We start from the raw sequence: 20,126 nt of genomic DNA on the forward strand, positions 1-20,126 counted from the left end.
ATCTGCACCTATTGTTGGGGGGGGGGGGGGGGGAGAGGTTTTTGTGGATGCAAAGCATGTTTACATTTAACTCATAAAAACTGCTATACTATGTGGCTTATTTTCAAAAGAGAAAACATTTAAAAAGTGGCATAAAGCAGCATTTGGATGTTTTGCTTGCTAAAACGTTCAAATCACTATTTTTGAAACCCATCACAAGGGAGCGCATCAGGGGCGTGTTAGAGGCAGGATTTGGGTATTTTTCTGCCATAATGGAACAAAACTAAAATGTCCAGGACTAAAACTTAGACGTTTTGAGCTAGATCTGTTTTATTAACAACTAAGCCACAGAATGCCCTAAATGACCAGTTGACCACTGGAGGAATAAAGGAATGATCCCCCCCCCCTTACTCCCCTAGTGGTCACTGACCCCCCTCCCACTCCCCAAAGATGGAAAGAAACAGTACATACCAGACTCTACAACAGCCTCTGTTGTTATAGCCAGTCCTATTAGAGCAGGAAGCAGGTCCCTGGAGTAGCCTAGTGGTCAGTGCAGTTCACTGTGGAGAAGGGGACCCAGGCCCATAGTCCACTGTTATGCTTGTGTCACATATAGGTGACACTTGCACAGTGGCGTAGGAAGGGTGGGGCGGTGGGGGCGGTCTGCCCCGGGTGCAGAGAGCAAAGATAGAAAGAAAAAAAGTGAGGAAAATGGATGAGGATACCAAAAATTGTGTTTATTCGCTTAAAAAATCAAAATTAAAAAAATAACAATGGTTATATGAAGTATACTTCATATAACCATTGTTATTTTTTTAATTTTGATTTTTTATGCGAATAAACACAATTTTTGGTATCCTCATCCATTTTCCTCACTTTTTTTCTTTCTATCTCACGGTTTCGTGAGGGTTTTTACCTCCTTTTTGTTTTTTGCTTTTGGGTGCAGAGAGCAGCCATGCACCTGTCGGTTCCGCTGGTTCCCTGCTCCCTCTGCCCCGGAACAGGTTACTTCCTGTTCCGGGGCAGAGGGAGCAGGGAGCCAGTGGAGCCAACAGGCGCGTGATTGCTCTCTGCACCCTCCAGCAGCCAAGAATGCACCCGGGGGGGGAGGGGGACGATGCGCCGGGGAGGGGGGTGTGATTGCGCCGGGAGGGTGTCGTGCTGCACCCTGGGGGGACGGACGCCGCTGCACCCGGGGGGGTGGGGGGGGTGAGCAGCGGCGATCTGCCCCGGGTGGCAGCCAACCTAGGATCGCCACTGCACTTGCAGACATAAGGGCTACTGTAGTGGTGTATGGTTGGGTACAGTAAGTTTTGGGTGGGTTTTGGGGTGCTCACCATAAATGTAAGGGGGGGTAAGGGTGAGATGTATATCTGGAAGCTTTTATGTGTAGTCTAGTGAAGTGCCCTCTAGGGTGCCCTACTGCTATGCTGGGATGTTTGTGTTTCCAGTCTACTAAGAATGCCGGCTTCTCCTACATCCCAATGGCTGGATTTTGTAGGTTTTTCATTTGGACTGTTGTTGTTTTTTTAATGGACCAAAAAGATAAATGCACAGAGCACAAATTCATCTAGCAAGTGGCCATTTTCGGAAAAAAAAGATAGCTGTTTTGAATATCACTTTATTTGCCACCTCGATTCTGGACGTATAGAGCAAAACAGCCAAAGTTAGACTTAGACATCATATTGAAAATACCTCTCCATGTCAGACCAAAGGTCTGTGATGGTCAAGTATGTAATGTGTCATATATACAAGTATTGTCCGTCAGGTGTGTGCTGACTGCAGTGGCGTACCAAGGGCAGGGCGGTGGGGGTGAGGGCGGTGGGGGTGGTCCACCCCGGGTGTCAGCAGGTGTATGTGTGTGTGTGGGGGGGGGGGTGTTCCACTGGCGCCACAGTCCCCACCTGCCTACCAGCTCTGTCGACAGATGACCCTCTTCTCCTGCCACCTGACGCCCAGCCTTAAAATAAAATCTGTGAAGCGCCTCGCGTCTGCTCTGCTGTAAAAGCAAATCGCCTTGTTGTGTCGGCCCTTCCGTGTCCCGCCCTCGCGGAAATAGGAAGTTACATCAGAGGGCGGGACACAGTGAGGGAAGGGCCGACGCAATAAGGGGATTTGCTTCTTTTACAGCAGAGCAGACGCGAGGCGCTTCACAGATTTAAAAAAAAAAAAGTCTGGGTGCCGGGTGGCAGGAGAAGAGGGTCGTCTGTCGACGGAGCTGGTAGGCAGGTGGGGACTGGGTCGGGGAGGGGGGGCTCAGATGGGGACTAGGACTGGGTGGGGGAGGCTCAGATGGGAGAAGGGGACTGGGTCTGGGGGGTCTCAGATGGGAGGGGACTGGGTCTGGGGGGTCTCAGATGGGAGAAGGGGACTGGGTCTGGGACGGGGGCCTCAGATGGGAGAAGGGGCCTAGAGCTGGAACTGGGGTCTGAGAAGGGGGCAGGAGGGAGAATGGGGCCATGCCTGGGGCAGGTGGGAGAATGGGTCTGGGGCTGAAAAGGGGGGCCCTAATGCAAGGCATGTGGATGAAGGGGACTGGAACTGGGGGCTGACAAGGAGGGTAGGTGGGATAAGGGGGCTAGTACTGCAACTGGGGGCTGAAAAGGGGCAGGGGCTGAAACTGTGGAGACTGGGGGCTGAAGCTCGGGACTGGTGGGAGAAAAGGACTGGGGCTGAAACTAGGGACTGGTGGGATAGTGGGGCTGAAACTGCGAGCTGAAAAGGGGGGGCAGGTGGGAGTTGTGGGCTGGAACTAGGGGCAGGTGGGATAATGGGGCTGGAACTGGGGGCAGAGAGAGAAAGAGAGAGAGAGAGGGGACAGATCCTGGATGGAAGGGGGAGCGAGAGGGAAGGCAGACCCTGAATGGAAGGGGGAACAAGAGGGAGGGCAGACCTTGGATGGATGGGAGAGGGAGGGCAAATGGTGGATTGAAGGGGCAGAGAGAAAGGGCAGACAGTGGATGGAAGGGAAGGGCAGACAGTGGGTGGAAGGGGAAGGGAGAGAGGGCAGACACTGGACGGCAGAGAGAGAGAGAGCGAAAACAGATGCTGGATGGAAGGAAGACAGTGAAAAGAAGTTGAGGAAAACAGAAACCAGAGACAACAAACTGTAAATAAAAAATATATATTTTTATTTTTTTGCTTTAGGATAAAGTAGTATTGTAGATGTGTTAATAAATGTTTTTAAATAGAACATGTAAATAAGGTAATCTTTTTATTGGACTAATTTTAATACATTTTGACTAACTTTTGGAAAACAAAACCCCCTTCGTCAGGTCAGGATAGGATACTGTAACAGCACTATACTGTATTGACCTGAGGAAGGAGGTTTTGGCCTCTGAAAGCTAAATGTATTATTTTATTTTCTATATTTGTTTTATTTCTATTTGTTAATTTGTAAAGTGGTGATTGGTATTTTTTTTTTTTTTCAAATTTACATCTGCTGTCTTTATATTTTGCACAGTACTAGGGGACATTTTCTGTTTCTGTGGTGTTGAATTGTATGCAGAGTCTGGCATCTTGGGGGTTCGGTTTAATTTTTGTCTAAATAGAAAGTTTATTATTACTTATTCTATAGTGGATTAGGGTGTATCTGTGTTTGTGAAAAAGACATGGCTTTCAGTTGGCATTGACTGTGCAGGATCTACGATCTGTACTATTATGTCTGGTTTCGTTTTACAATAGGTGAATTGATGTTCTAGAGCTCACTGAAGTGTTTAAGATGCTTTCCTTTTCCTTGTGTGACTTGTAGAAATTACTGCTTATGGTATGCTAGAATTGCTCTATGGGTCCTAAGTGTTTTGTTTTCCCGGTATGTCTAGTACTAGATTTTGGAGGGGGGTGTTAAAAAATGACTGGCCCCGGGTGTCAGCTACCCTAGGTACGCCACTGGCTGACTGAAAAATGGTTGAGAACCATTTTTACTTTTATTTGCAGCCCTGTGTATTTGCTGATCTACTGAACTAGGTGCTTTTGGCTCTGATGGATTCAGAAACTCCCTCTTTTACTCCACAGCTCACTGTGCCTCTCTTTCACTAGCAGTCTACTTCCTTGCTGTTTTTCAACTCAGTTCCTCTGCACTAGCTCTCTGCATTCCACTCACTGCTGCATACTTGCCACTCTCTGCAGCCCTGGAACCCTTTGCAGGCTCTGAACACCGCTCAGGCTCTGGCTTCTTCACCCCTGCAACTATTTGCTGACTCAAGACACTTTCCAGGAACTTTCCTTGGGCCACCGCCTCCTCCAGGTACCCTGATCCTTCCCTGGTTGCTACACCTCCTTTCTTTAGACTCAGATTTTCACTTTTCACAGGCTCTGTATGCAGCCCTCTGCAGCTGCTTAGTTCTTCCAACTCCTGTTCACAATCTGATTTTTCTGTTAAGGGAGGGAGGGAGGGGGTGGTGGTCTTCTTTCACTTCTGCTCAGCTATTCTCTTCTCTATGAGCTTTCTGTCTTCTGCACATAGGTTCACATGCTTTCTGATCTTCCTACTGTACGCACTGAGCTCTACTGCTTCTTGTCTTCTGTCACTTCCTTTTTTTTTTTCTTTCATCTGTTGTCATTTCCTCCTGTTGCAGTCAAACGTTCCTCTTCTCCTTACAGGGCAATCTTTCTGCCTAGCCACTGTGGGGGTGGGGAGAACCCTGTGTCTCCTAGCAGGTTTCCACCTGGGCCCTTTCTGGCAGCCTAGGTTGCAAGGTCTGCGGGTTTCCCGCCCAATTGGGCGGCTTTCCGCGACCCGTTGTGGGCAATTTTTGCTGGCTGCGGGAAATTGGGCGGCTTTCAAAAAGCCGTGTTGCGGATTGGGCGGTTTTCTGGGGCTTCTATTGGTCCAATTTGGTCTAATAGAAGCCCCGCAGAGGCTGGGTTAATGATGTCAGGGGTCAGTGACATCGGGGGCAGGGTGACATTGGCGGGTACGTTGGGGGGCGGGGTTAGTGACGTCGGCGGGTACATCGGGGGTGGGGTTGATGACATCGGGGGCGGGGTTTAACTTTGTGTGGGTTTTGGGCTCATTTGGGTGGGGAAAATTTTTTCAACCTGCCAACCCTGCTGGTAGCTGATCCACTTCCTAAGCCCTCACTTGGTAGTGCTGCCTAGACTATCCCAACTCTGCTCTGCAGCAGCCCTTCCTGAAGAGGGTTCAGCAGTCCTTTAGTGCAGTGGTTCCCAAACCTGATCCTGGAGGCACCCCAGCCAGTCTGCAAACGGTTTGGGAACCACTGCTTTAGTGGGTTCAGCTTCTTTCCTCAGCAGAAGTGGCCTCTGCACTGAGAGATGAGGGGAAGTGCTCCAACAACTCTTCAGCCACACAGGTGCTGTCTCAGAAGCCCTATAGCTCCTCTGTTTAAAGATTTTGTTGTCTCTGCCATGATGAGTTCTTTTTCCAGAAAGTGCTTTCTTCTCTATCTCCCTCCCACAACAGCCGGTCCAACCCATTTTTGGGTTCGCAGGCCCTGAGTGCTGCTGTGTGTAATGCTATTCAGTTCCCACTGAAACAGGGCTGCATTGGGGCACCTTGCCTTTCTGGAAAAGTATATAAAGATTTTTTTTTCTTCATTGTTTATATTATTGTAGACAGTGACTAGAGGCACTCAGGTTCAGCTTTCTTAGAGAGCCACAGAGACCTCTAGTGGCTCTACCAGTAATGATGTATTTGATTTTTTCCTGCCCCTTGCTGTTCTAGAACAGTGTTTCCCAAGTCCAGTCCTGGAGTACCACTTGCCAGTCAGGTTTTCAGGATATCCACAATGAATTTGCATAAAACAGATTGGCAAATAATGGAGGCAGTGTATGCAAATCAAGTTCATGCAAGTGGGTGATGCCGACCCGTGTCACCCAGTCTGGAATTTACCAAAGTCTGACAAGAGCTTTGTAGAGTGCGAGACATGCTCCACTGCGCATGTGCGAGTGCCTTCCCACCAGCCACAAAAATGCGGTCTCCTCAGTTCTTTTTGTACCACGGTGAGGAGAGGGCTGTTTTCTTACTGTCTCTTCACATTGCTCGGTCCTAGAGAGCTTTTTTTCTGCCTTTTGGCTATTTTTCATCTACTTTTTCGTCTTTTATTGTTTTTCTCTTGTGAAATTCCCGTCCTTTTATATATCCCTTTAAGTTTTAGTGATTTTACCCAGTTTTAAGTTTTCTTTTATTTTCCGTCGTCATCAGGCCGCTTTTAGGCCTTGACTTTCCCTCTCGCCATGCCTTGCCCCTTTTTCAGGCATCATCACTTCATTTAATTTAGTCAAGGAAGTTTTTCCTTCCATGTCCATGTAGCTTCCCAGTGGCTTCAAGCACTGTACTCGGTGCAATCGGACAATTTCTGAGAAAGACACCAATTCTTGGTGTCTATAGTGTCTGGGCCTCACCATAGCCCCACTGTGTTCTCTGTCTTCACATGAAGATGAGGACCCAGGTTTCAGGAGAGGCTCAATGAGAGAGGATTTTTGGAGCCAAGGCCAGTTCCTTGATTTCAGCATTGGCATCAAGGTCAGCGGCGTCGACATCAAGCATCACACAGGCATCAGGATCGTCGGTAAGCATAGCTGCTATTAGACCCTTAGACACTGGGAGCAGTGAAGCATTGAGTGGGTCTCCACCTGCCTTGAGGCCTTTCTGTACAGGGTCCCTGGGACTGTCCATTGTCAGACCCAACCCAAGGCAACGTGTGGATTTGAAGTTATCCTCGTTGGTACCGAGGAGCCTCAGTGACATGCTTTGGATGAAGGTCAAGAAGCGTCATGGGTCACCCCCCACGCATGGTGCCGGGAGCTCCGGGGCATCGAAGGATTAGGCACCCAAGACATGTCGGTGCTGGGAGGACCGTTTGTGCTCAGCCATCTGTTTTCTCAGCTGAAGAGCTCTAACCTCTTTAGCCTTTCCTTATATGGGAGGAGTTCTATCCCCATTATCATTTTGGTCACTCTTCTTTGGACCTTTTCTAATTTCGCTATATCTTTATTGAGATGCAGCGACCAGAATTGAATGCAAACGTAAGGTGAGGTCATACCATGGAGCAATAAGAGTCATTATAATATTCTTGGTCTTATTTTGCAACATTTTCCTAATTCCTAGTATCCTGTTTGCTTTTTTGGCTGCCGCCGCATACTGAACAAAAGATCTCAGCGTATTGTCTACGACACCTAGATCTTTTTCCTGAGTGCTGATTCCTAAGATGGATCCCAGCATCAGGTAAATATGATTCGGATTATTCTTCCCAATGTGCATCACTTTGCATTTGTCTACATTAAATTTCAGCTGCCATTTGGATGCCCAGTGTTCCAGATTCCTAAGGTCTTCCTGCAATTTTTCATAATCCGCATGTGTTTTGACAACTTTGAATAGTTTTGCATCATCTGCAAATTTAATCACCTCACTCATCGTTCTGATTTCCAGATCATTTATAAATATGCTTCCCAGTAACAGGAAGTATCTCATATTTTGTGTAGGGAGGGGGTGTGGGAGTCCATGCAAAGAACTATTTGGGTGCTAGAGCAACTATTTGTTATAAACTACCCCGTCCCACCTGCACCAGTACAGCAATTGGAATACATAGGAGCCCTGCTAGATACAGTGCAAGCTTGGGCCTTCCTACCCCTTTTGAGAGCAGATGCCTTGATTGCGCCCACCTCACAGTTTCGCAGCAGATCTGAGATTGACAGATGTTGATATTACTAGGCCATATGGCCTTCAGTGCAAGTCATTCCCATGGCTCGCCTCGATTTGAGAGAGGCCCAATTTTCCAGTGGTCTCAGACCACAGGGAACCTAGCAGATGTCATCCAAGTTCCCCCCAGAGCTAGTTCAATCCCTGGTGGACAATTTGGCCGAAATTTGATTGTGGACTACCATTCTAAATTCTACCCCCTTAGAAGGTGCTGACAAACAGATGTATCCAACCTCAGATGGGGAGCCCATGTAGATGGGCTTCACATCCAAAGGACATGGTCTGCTTGGGAAACAAATCTCCATATCAACCACTTGGAGCTAAGGGCCATATGGAACTTTTAGAGATCTGTTACAGAACAAAATTGTACTCATTCAAATAGACAATCAGGTTGCAATTAACTATGTGAACAAGCAATGGAGTATAGGATTTTACCCCTTACATCATGAGGCAGTGGAGATTGGGGGATGGTCCTCTGTGCCACGTACATGGCTGGCAAGGAAAACAGCGAAGAAAGAGAAGACCTCTGCAAAATCAGCCAAAGGTACAAAAAGCAGCAGTGATGGTCCAGGAAAGGAAGAGAAAACCAAGGATGTACAAAAGACTTTTATTGAAGAAAGACCTACTCGACCGAGTTTCAGCAACAACCTTCATCAGGGGTAAATACAGTCTTCAACAGCAACTCAAATGGACGCAAGTCCAAACAGAATCTCCTTTGTAAACCAGGACACCAAGCTATTAATGCATACGACCGTTATTCAGACTCTATGAGCTGAGGGTACTGGGTTGCCACCTCCACTTAGTCTGACTGAACAGGCTGGTTCAGTCCTGCTTTTGCCCCATGGCATTCACAGACTTGTGGTTTTGATTGATCCATTGATTTCACTAGGAGAATCAAAAATACAAATCCTTATAAGCCCTAGGGCAAAACCAGGCATGAATCAGCCAGTTTGGTTGATCTAGAGTGACTTGGCAATCCTAGCTAAGGATAGCCCTTTCCTGCCCCTTAACTTTCCACCCTCACATTGTGGAGGTTCTCAGCTTAACACTCCAGGACCAAAGCAGGAGGATTAAACCTGATGGAAAAAAATAGGGAATGTTTTCATTGAGCCCTTAATATTAATACCTCCCCCATCCCCATATACATATATTCAAACATTCATTTAAACACAAGAGTAAAAGGCAGGAATTTTATTATTTAGAAAGCAAGAAAAACTATACAGCAAATTCATATGTGTAACTCCCCATCCCCTGAAAGACAGAACAGTATTTATTTTTAAAGACATTGCTAGATTTTGTCTTTCTCACCATCTCATTATAGCTGAGGCGTAGGGGTGGGGTCAGTGGGGAAAAGGCTAAATGTTAAGCACTGGACATTAGAAGAGCAATGGGGGGGGGGGGGGGGGGGTTAGAAAGAAAGACCTTGGAAACTCCCTTCTTCAAGATGAGAGAGAGCATGTATAACTGTCAGCAACCCATTATCTGACTAGTTTTGTCTGGTAACAAAATTACCAAAAAACAGGAAAAATGTTCTATCTGTAGGTTGTACAACACTATAATCCTCTTCAAAAAATATATAAACTGCTATCCTTTAACGTTTAGCTTCATACTTAATGCTCAATTCTTAAAAGTTAGGAAAAAAATTTAGGAAAAAAATTTAGGAAAAACCTCAATAGGACTCCTTATGATTAAGGCTTACAGCCTATTTTGTCAAGGAGCTTTCGCTGTCATCATTGGCAAAAAAACCATTTAATATATTTATCAAATCGCAAAAATATATAACAGAACATATCTGAACACGATGCCCAGTGTTGTGCATTCGCCACGGTCGACTATGGCTAGAGTTTCGAATCTTCCTCAGGGTCAATGGCAGATCGCTTTCACTGTTCTGGCATCCGATTCAACGTTTCAAAACTGCAGCTCTCATAGTCAGCCGTGGCAAATGGACAACACTGGGCATCGTGTTCAGATAAGTTCTGCTATATATTTCTGCGATTTGAGAAATAAATTAAATGGTGGATGGAGGTTTTTTTGCCAATGATGACAGCAAAAGCTCCTTGACAAAATAGGTTGTAAACTTTAAATCATGAGTCCTATTGAAGATTTTTTCCTCCATTTTTTTTCCTAACTCTTAAGAATTGAGCATTAAGTATGCAGCTAAACGTTAGAGGTATCCTCTCTAGCTTGAATTATTTGTAATAGAAGTATCTGTAGGTTGTACAGTTCTCCTGGGGCTGTCACCTTTGCCCATGTCCCTGCCCCAGTAAAGGTGCAGAAGTGAGCACAGGGAAATAACAGCGTCTACCACCTTCTATTACCAAAATTCTCATGTGCTAAAGGCAGACAGCACTTTAGGCGAGGAGACGCTACTTTTGTTACTGAACGTTTGATGGCCTGAATTCTGATCAGTGTGACATGCCTCAGTCAGTGACAGAGCTGGGGATTAGAACTGAAGTACCAGGAGATAAAAGGGCCCTTTCATTAAAGCTTAATGTGGGCTAAATGTTGCTAATCCCATTTTATACCTATGGGTCACATGACACTGCACGCTAATGTCTGATAGCATGTGCTAAGCTTTAGTAAAAGGGCCCCAAAATGACTTCCTTGAGTTCACAGACAGAGAATCTGTGACAGAACTAGGACTAGAGCTGAGGCACAGGGAGATAAAGGGCTGTTGTACTAAGCTGCAGTATGGGCTTAGTATGTCCTAACAGGAGACCTGATCCAAGAAGTAGGGAAGGGATTTTAGGTAACCAAGCCTAACAGGCCCTCCAGAGGTAAATGAAGAAAGAAGTGTTTATTGCCACAAAAAAGTTCAATGTATTCACAAAAAGGTTCCTTCGCTACTTCTTGGATTAGTATTGTTTTGTAGGGAATCCTTCCTTGATTCATCACATGATTTGTTCTAACCACAACTATAATATAGGCTTGTTTGTTTGTTTTTTTACCAGTCCCACGCTTTTTCCATTAGCACAAGGACCAGCAAAAATATAAACATGGGAGCACTTACTGCCTATTAACCAATTTGCTCTTCCAAGCTCATTCCTTGCTTATGCCACATCCCCTCCAAAACAATAAATAGCATAACGTCTAAGCTTCTCAATTAAAATGAATTTTCGGCTGAAAACTTAGGCTGCTAAGTTTGGCTGAAAATTGGTCAGAAATCTAGGAGCAAAATGTAGGGGTTGAAACTCAAAGTAATTTAACCAGCCAGAAACCAGAGGCCAAAACCAGTGGTTTTGATTCCAGTCAAAACCGAATCTGCAACTGAAACTTGTCACTCAGTTTCAGCCATAACCGGAAATGAATCTGTGCCCTATCCCGTTAGCTCATCTCCCTGAGCAAGCCTCCCCTACCCCTGACAGAAAGCCCATTCCCTCCCCAGGCCACCCACCAACTCCACCCTTCCCGGGCCCACCTTTTAAAAAAATCTCTGGTGATCTAGTAGCCTCTTTGGGACAGAAGCAGCCCAACCTGCTCCTGCACCAGCTATGTTCTGAAAGGGGCAGGCAAGACTGACATGGGAGGTCATGGCCACCATCTTGAAATTGGAAATGGCATGAGCAACTTCCTGCTCATGCAATTCCCAGTTGCAAAATGGCGACCACAAACTCCCATAACAGTCTTGTGAGGCTTTCAGAGGAAGTCGTGGGCATCTTTTTCAGAACACAGCCAGTGGGGGGCAGGAGCAGCTTGGGCTGCTCCTGGCCCAGAAAGGCCACTAGATCACCAGGGCTTTTAAAAGGTAGGCCTGGGGAGGGAAGGCAGAGCTAGTGGGCAGCCCTAGTGGAAGAACGGGTTTTTCTATTGGGAGGGAAGCTGGCTTGAGGGGAGGTTGGGCTTGCAGGGGCAGAGCAATGGTTTTCGTTTCTGCAGAAAGGGCACAGGTATTTTCGGCTGAAACCTGAACCCGGATTTCGGCGCAGAATCCAAAACCGAAATTTGGTCATCCTCTACCAGAAATGGCTCCTGGCCAATTAAATTGTTCGGGGCGAACCAGTCATATCCAATGGCACTTAACTGGTTAGTGCCGCAGAAATTATCCAGTTAGTGCTCTAGTTGAAACTGGCTTTTTTGGGGCTATTTCAGGGCGGAGTCAGCACTTGGTCAATTAAGTGCCAATATTCAACACTTAACTGGCCAAGGCAACCACATAAATAGGACATAAAAGTCAGTCCTATCTTTATGTGGTTTGCCACAGCCAGTTAAGTACTGAATATCGTAGTTAACTGGCTATGGCTTTGGCGGGCGAGTAAACCCAGAAATCCTATTCTGGAGCCCAGACACGGCCCAACATTGAATTTCCAGGGATAACGTCAGCAATGGTCAAAATAAACACTGTGCCACCAACTGAATATCGACATCGTAGGTGCTCAACTTTTTTTTTATATCGAGTCCAATACTTAAAAAAAAAAAAAGATTTGATCTTTTGAGTTTGAGAATTGTTTCTGGCTTGGACACTCTTAGTATGGATAATCAGCAGTGTCCAGCTAATAGTGGGATTTCTTTTTTTTGTTGGGGGGGGGGGGGATTGGAAGAAGCAGACAAGAAGTGGGGTTAAAATCTTTTATGCTGGTCATAAATGCCAGCTAACTTGCTAAATGAGAGGCCTTTTGATTCTGATCAAAATAAAATAGAATGAGTACGTTTGTCCATTGCTCACACAGCTCTGCTTAGAAGAATCAACAGTGACTGTGTCTTTACAGCTTCTGTAAAGTGGCAGCGTCCCTATGTAATTAGGACCCCTTCAGGTAAAAACTGCCTGCCTGATATTTAAAACTCTTTCACTGGCCAGGAACGGCTCCTGGCTGGTTAAATGGCACTTAACCGGCTATCTGGCAATATTCAGCAGGAGACAGCCAGTTATCTCCCGCTGAATACTGTCGGTTAGCACTTAGCAGATAAGCTGCTTATGTCACACGATATAACCGGCTATCTACCAATATTCAGGACATCGTCGGCTAAGTTTGGCGGCAATAACAGGTATATCTTTGGCTGAACAGCGGCTTGGATGGTTAAATTTAAACCGGCCAAAAAACACCCGAATATTCAATCCTGGTCACCAGAAATGACCCAGCATTAAATATCCAGGCTCAGTGTCGATAGCGGTCTATCGGGCCCTGTGTGCATAGCTCCAGCTCACATTTAATGGTGTCAGCATGGCTGGCAACTTGTTGACTCTCCTTGCTTTTGAATAAATCACTAGACAGTAATTAATAGCTTGTCTAAGAATATCTCAAGCAGAAAACACAGGTTGACCGTCACAATCCATTTTCTTTCTGTGGTAGTCTATCTAAAGTAGCGGATGAAACTAGTTTAAGCTGAGTTGCTGCACACATATAAAGTGGTATCTTCTGGCGGTGACCTTGTTACCAGCAGCATTTCTTGTAGTGTCACAGCAAACTGTAAGCCACTGCTTATCAATCTTTTTGAGGCTGTGACCCCATGATCGTAGCCAAATAAAACTATGTGACACCCCCCTGGAAGTGCAGAATAATGATGCACCGAGGTCACAACCCTCAAATGTGGATTTTGGGATCCCATTTGGGGTCTCTAACCACAGTTTTGGAAAACTCTGGTCTAAGCTGTACTAATTACTCTGTCCTAATGCTCTACAAATGACAATTTAATGATATTCATTCTACAAAAACTCAAATATCGTAATATAGAACTCTGATTCACCCCCCACCGCCTAAAAATTGTTTGTAATATCCTTTCTTTTTCTAAGCACAGACACACATTTGCAATGTCATTTGTAAGTGCTTATGTAATATTTGCTTGCATCAGCAGGTCAGGATTTCATGATTTCACAAGGAGAGAACTGGACACCGTGCCGGTATGTGTGTCTTTGTTCACTTGTGGCTAGGACTGCCATCTTACCCCCAAGTCAACTGAACAGGCTGATCCACTACAGGTACAAACTTGTAGCTCTGATTGATTTTCCCTAGGAAGATCACAACTACAGCTCCTTGAATGCAATGCTGCAGACTCTGTAGATTTGCCTGTTTAGTTGACCTTGAGTGAGGTGGCTACTTTACAGGCAGCTGTGAACGGCTGTGTGGTTGAGAGTAATGTATTCACATCTGCTGCATGCTTTTATTGACATCCTATGCTTGTCTACAGCTTAACTCTTGGCCTTCATTCCCAGTCCTTGAGGGCCCCTCCACGAGGTCAGGATATCCCTGAACAATATGCACAAGAAAGATCTGCATGCTCACTACATCCATTTATGCAAATCTCGCTCATATATATTCATTAGATGTATCCTGTAAATCTGACCTTTGGCGGCCCTCAAAAAGCTAGAGACTTCTATCCTTTGCCGTCAAGCACTACATGCTAGAGCGGCTACACCATGAAGAAAGGCACCAATAATAATAATAATAATAATGAGACTTTTGGCTGCTTTGTGACCCCCCCCCCCCCTCCCCTGTTCTACTTCAGGTGAAATTTACTTTCCATTCTGGAGGAACTGCCTAGGCCCTTTCACTCCCAGCCCTTGAAAGCCACCAACATATTAAGTTTTTAGGATATCTCAAATAAATATGCATATGAGAAATTTGCATGGTCACTTTGTCCACTGTATGCAAATCTGTCCCATGAGTATTCATTAGGTAGCTGCAAACCTGACCTGTTAGTGGCTCTCAAGGACTGACAGTAGATACTGAAGGAATAGGCCTTCCACTTCTAGCAGCTGCCTGAGATTGTGTTATCACTCAGCAGATACTGATGGAGTGTAGTCCCTGATGCTTGAAGGTGATGGGTCACCTGCTGAGAGATCCTAGCTGCATGGAAAGCAAAGTGCATGCAAGTCTACTGAGAGGGATGAGGACAAGGAGGTGTGACTGAGCAATGTGGGGCCCTCTCAACAGAGGATGAAACCAGCAGCAGATGGCGTTATCCAAACAGCCGCCTTCTGTGGCTAACGTGGGCTCTAGTACACTGCTTGCACTTTGACAGTAACAGAACTAAATCAAATATGGGGGGGGGAGGTAGAACTTGAAGGAGCCAAATTTGGCACGGACAAGGAGTTTTTCTTTCAATGTGAATTACCAGTGGAGGGGAAGATCCTCCATATAGAGGCACTGAACCTAACTTTGATTTCCAAGATCAGCACTGTGATGATCCCCCCACCTGAACAGGGAATGAATTTGGCAGTGATTCATGTTCTAAATTCTTCTGGAAACCTTTAATGAGTTATCTTGTCCTCTCACTGAGACAATCCTATGGCACAGGGAGGGGGAGTCACACTGAGGGCACCCTGAGAGCAAAAACCAGGTTCTGGGCATGGAACTGTGGCCAGAATACCTGAGCAGATGCTGCACAGAATAGTCTTCACAGTATTGGCTTTGGTGAGGTAGTTCTTAAATAGGAACACTCAGAACTTGGCTGAATTTGCTTTGGGTTTTTTTTTTCAAAGCGTTTGTTATAACACTTTCTAGGCTGATACTAGAAGGTTATGGAGAAGGGGGCGAGAAAGTGGTGACTGAGATCCCTCCTTGAGAGAACAGGTATTTTTTATTTCCATCATCTACCACACCAGTCTGCGCTATGGGGCATGTTGGGAGTCAATGGCTTAGAATGGTGTGCCATGACATGAGAAGAAAGGGTTGCATTTAGTTAGAAGGATTTATTCTCCAGTACAGAATTCTCCTCACTACTGTACCATTTTACTTTTTCTTGGATTCCCCAAAATAATAAAAAATAATGGAAAAGATGGAACAAGCTTTAGGATCAATGAGAGGTCACAGACTTCTTTCATCAGGCGGCAGACAAATTATCCTGCATTGTGCATGGCAGAGAAGGGAAGGACGTCAGAGCCCCTTCCTGGCAACACTGTTCCTGCATGGACCAACCCAACGAACAGTACAATCTTGTTTATTTTTTGGCACCCATCTCAAAGAAACTCTGATCTTTTTGGTTTCAGTTGTCCCATTAAGAATCCACAGTTGTACCAGGAAGACAGGAAAAAAGGAAGAAATAGGGTGGGCTAAACCCATCCCAGCTGCCGCTGAGATGCCCTTCAAGAATTCTAAACTTGGAATTTGCTAGGCTCCCCTGAGATTTTGTCAACTTCCCTAGCACAGGGCTGCCTGATTACTGGACCTGTCTTGGCTTCACCCTCCATTGAAGGTATGGAGATGTCGTGTCTGCATTTTTAGGGATGTGAAAACTATGAGGCCGATATTCTAAGCGATTTAAGCGGGCAGGGAGCCTCTCCTGCCCGCTTAAATAGCTTCCCGGCACCTAACTGGGGATATTCAGCGGCACATAACTGGACAGTGCCGCTGAATATCCCCCCGAGATCGTCCAAACAAAAAGTGGGCAGGTCAGGGGCAGCGCTGACAGCAGCACTGGGGAGGAGCCGCAATACTCAGTGCCGGCACCCACATAGCTAACCGGCTTCATTAAGCTGTCCTAAATAAGGCCACTTAGCTATGTGGGGTGCCGGCACTGAATATCAGGCCAGCAACCGCATAACATTTTTAAATTTCTTTTTCTTTATTCAAGCCCCCCCCCCCCCCACCCAATGTCTCCTTCTTTCCCTCCCCCTTCCCGGCCCTTATCAAGACCCCCCCCCCCCCCCACCTGTATCCCTGCTGGTCCAGCGGGGTTGTTGAGGGCAGGAATGCAGCCCCCTTGTTCCTATCCCCAATGACCCTGCTGGACCACCAGGGATACAGGTAGGCCCAGAGGGAGGGCCTACCTGCACAGCTGGGGGGTGGGGATCTTCCAGGGGTGGGGAGTCTTGATAAGGGGTGGGAGGGAAAGAAGGGGACACTGGCAGGGGGAGGGGCGCTTTACTCAATAAAAAGAAATGTTAAAAAAAATGTTTAAGTTATGCGGGCCAGCCAGCCCTATATTCAGCCAGGGCTGCATAACTTTTATGTGGCCCTGGCTGAATATCGTCCAGGCCTGTGTGTCGGGTACCCAGCCCATCCAAAAAATCTTCAATATTCAGTGCTGGTGGCCAGACATGGCCTGGCACAGAATATCAGGGAATACGTTAGCCAGTGAAGATCAGCTGACTGCCACCGGCTGAATATTGGGGGGTATATCTCCATGCACACAAAGGGGGGTGGGGGGAGCAGCAAAAATGAAGACTGGCTGAGTCTATCATAGGTGATCTTAGTGAACCTAGTTTTGATTTCCACAGAGTTCACGTCTGCCACTGGCCCTCTGGAGACATCAGGGGAAAGTTGGCATTGGGAAGGTGGCTCTCTGTAGCTCATTTGTGCAAAGAAGGAGGCTCATTAAATGACTCAATGTACTTTCATAAGGAAAATAATCAACATATATACATGCAATTCTTTCATTTGTACAGCCCTGGTCTTTGAAAATAGGTTTGGGAGGATGACCAATGAGTCACGTGAGGTTGTTTTTAAACCAATGTTACAGGCCTGGCTCAGTCATATGATCCTTTGTCACAGACTAGCCAGTTTGGTGACTGGCCCGAGCTGGAGTCTAGTGATTTGGAGGCCATTCAAGAGAGAGTAGGACCTCGCAGATCTGAAGGCACGGTGGTCATTTTGGCATTCATGGATACTTAGTACAGACCATTTGCAAATGGTTTGCTCTGCAGTCACTTAATAAAGCCTTACCCAGTTAAAAATTGCTTTTAAAAGGCAAAAATATAGTTTGTTTCCTTTGAAGACCTTTTAGGTTGTTTTACTTAGCAAGCGCATTCCTCTCTGCCTTCTCCTTCCGCACAGGTCAGAGAAGCGAGAGAATCCCATAGTGGGTTATTTTACCCTTTACTACTCCAAATTAAATAAATTACATCCACTCTTTATGGACAGCTACTGACTCTCTCCACTCCAGATCCTAGTCAAAGCTGACACTGCTGTGTCACAAGCAGCTGGTTTGGGGGATTTAAAGTTGAGAGATGTGCTGCGTGAGCTGTAGGGGTTCAAAAAGAAAGGTAAGTTCCAGCCTTCATGGTGAATGACAAAGGTTTACTGCAGCCAAAGCAGGAAAACTGACAGGTTTCCATGATTCCAAAGGTGGCAGGAAATGGTACAATCCTGAACCTCTTTCTATGCGTCAAAGATGGCGGGAGGAACTGAGGCGATGTCCACACCCTGGTTCCATGACACCAAGGGGGGAAGGCTGGAGTCCCATTTCCACTATTACTGAGAAGATGACAGGGACTGGAGGAGCTGCACCATGTCATTCCCATGGCTAGAGAACCGGCAGTGAATTGGAGCCATTTCCATGGTGATGGCAGAGAGAGTGTGGATGGATGGATGAATGGATGGATGAATGCTTTGTCTTGTGATTGCCTTCACTCTCCAAAGACTGCATGGAGTCAACGCATGAGACAAAAGAAGCTGAGTTTGTTTGCATCACTCTGTCTCTGCTGGAACAGGATGGGATAAAGGGAAGGCCTAGGGCGGGCTCTAGGTTAATGACCCCCGCTTCGACTTTCACCTGTTAGCACCCAGTCCATGATGATGAAACTCAAGCTCATAACCATGAAGATGAAACCCAGGACCATAAAGCAGGCTGCCTGTAATGGTAACAGTGAGAGAAAGAGAGAGAGAGAAAATTATTACTAAGACATTAAAAATCATCTGCTCAGTTGTTGCAGTTGAAATCTGTGTGATGCTAGTGCTCACATTGTACTACAAAACAGGACAATGAGTTTGGAGGACAGAGGGATGAGCACATGTGATGAGGATGTAGTGAGACTCATGAAAATACCAAGCTAGGGAGATTTCTGCTGATCACCAAGTTTGGGGTCAGAAAGTTTAGTTTTATTGTTTTTGTTTTGCTGTCACTGTGCTATACAATTAGCTATGGATATGTTGGGATTTTTTTGGTTTGTTTGTTTGTTTGGTGTTTAAGCCTGAATCTTCAGGTAGAGAGAGCTATAAGGCAATCAGAGGGCCACTTTCAACCTATCCAGTTATATAACTGTGCAGGGATCATCTCCAAGAAAGATCTAAGCACTACTGAAGCTTGCCATAGTGTCCAGGCCAGAGGTAAACCAGGCTGCAGGATGACCCATAATAGCGGATCAAGCCCCTTTCCCTCACCATGTTCTGGCTGGGGCCTGTGTCCCCCACTCCCTCTCCTGCTGGCTCCTGAGGGGTTCCTGTGCCAGTCAACTGTGTGCTTGCTGATGAAAAAGATTACTGGTTCTGTTAATACTCTGTGCAAAAATGTTCACATCACAAAAGGGAAGAGGACAAAAGGGAAGCATTCACTGATCTTGTAAACTATCCATAAGATCCCCCGTCTCTTGTCTATTTTTTTTTTGCTTTCTAAACTCATAGATACACGTTCCCATTTTCCTGTTTCTACTTAGCATTGTAAAGGTGGGTTTCTGCCACAACTTGTGCCAGATTCTGACTGCTCAAAGTTTTGGGGATCAAATCCTATGGTGACGTGTTTCACAAATCCACATGCTTTCATCTTTACATGTAAAAACATAAGAGTTACTAGAAGGGGTCAGATCAGAGGTCCTGTCTCTGGCAGCAATAAGCAGTGAATGCACAGAGACGGGTTGCAGGAAAGGGGCTTATACAGAGTTGTCCATCCATCTCTCTCCCTCCCTCCCTCCCATTTTCCACCAGTCATTCTACAAAAATTCTCTCTCTGTCCAGTGGAGATGGACTTCTGTGCACAATGTGTGACACACCCATGAACTGGCCCAAAGGCCTTGCATCTAGGTGGCTTGGGAGGAAAGAGCCCAGGTCTTTTCTTCTTCAAATCTCATAAAACGGTTTCTGAACTTATTTCTTAGAGTCCCCTGGCAATAGAAACGGACCAATAAATAATCCCCAGAAGCAATAGGAGAGAATGTCCAGGAAAAGATTCCCCTCATATGACAGGAAGGAGTTTGGCACTCAAAGATTCATAGACACAAACACACCACCACCAGTTTAAAAAAACAAAACAAAACCCAAAACAACAACAAAAAGTCCTCTGAAAACCTTTTCAATTCTACCACTGCTTTATTATATTCCTTGACCCATCTTTAAACAATGTTCACTCGGACCCCGATCTCAGCTTAATTATCTTTGATTTATCTTACCACCTCCTTTATTTTCCCCTTGAGTACAGCAGTCTGCATGTTCAATTTGCAAATCAGGCCCTTCACATCTACCCTAATTGTTCTGAAGCTGACCACCTCGGGATCCTACTGCTGCTCTTCATTAGACTCCATCTCCGATATCTCTGCCAGTGCTGTGAAGGCTGCACAATGTAGACCCCTAGGCGCACTATCTTCCACTACTCAATTGCTGGCTTTGCTGTCCTTTTTTCTCACCTATTAATAATTACTTTTTAGTTGGATTGTTGCTTTGCCAGGTTGGATACAGTGTCCCTTATTGGACCATCCATTTCTGTTCATGTTAAATGGGGATGTCACTTCCCTGCCCCTAATTACCTACTACTTCTCTGACACCACTGAAGCTCCTCTGCATTTGTCCCAAGCTTTACCCCTCACTCCCTCATCACTGAGGATCCTCTGATCTATCCC

The 20,126-nt window shown here is 45.9% G+C and overlaps 1 protein-coding gene across 4 annotated transcripts in view; it reads right to left on the reverse strand.

Annotated features, from left to right (window-relative positions):
* Window positions 1–16,221: 16,221 nt before the first annotated feature.
* SLC38A5 (solute carrier family 38 member 5) overlaps window positions 16,222–20,126 on the reverse strand; it is a 181,322-nt gene continuing 177,417 nt past the window's right edge. For all 4 annotated transcript variants that reach the window (XM_030193955.1, XM_030193957.1, XM_030193954.1 and 1 more), the window contains one exon: window positions 16,222–18,149. In XM_030193955.1, the coding sequence (XP_030049815.1) occupies window positions 18,045–18,149 (105 nt within the window). In that variant the 3' untranslated portion in view covers window positions 16,222–18,044. The remainder of the gene's footprint in view (window positions 18,150–20,126) is intronic.

The sequence above is a fragment of the Microcaecilia unicolor genome, chromosome 2 (genome assembly GCF_901765095.1).
Source record: "Microcaecilia unicolor chromosome 2, aMicUni1.1, whole genome shotgun sequence".
Lineage (NCBI taxonomy): Eukaryota > Metazoa > Chordata > Amphibia > Gymnophiona > Siphonopidae > Microcaecilia > Microcaecilia unicolor.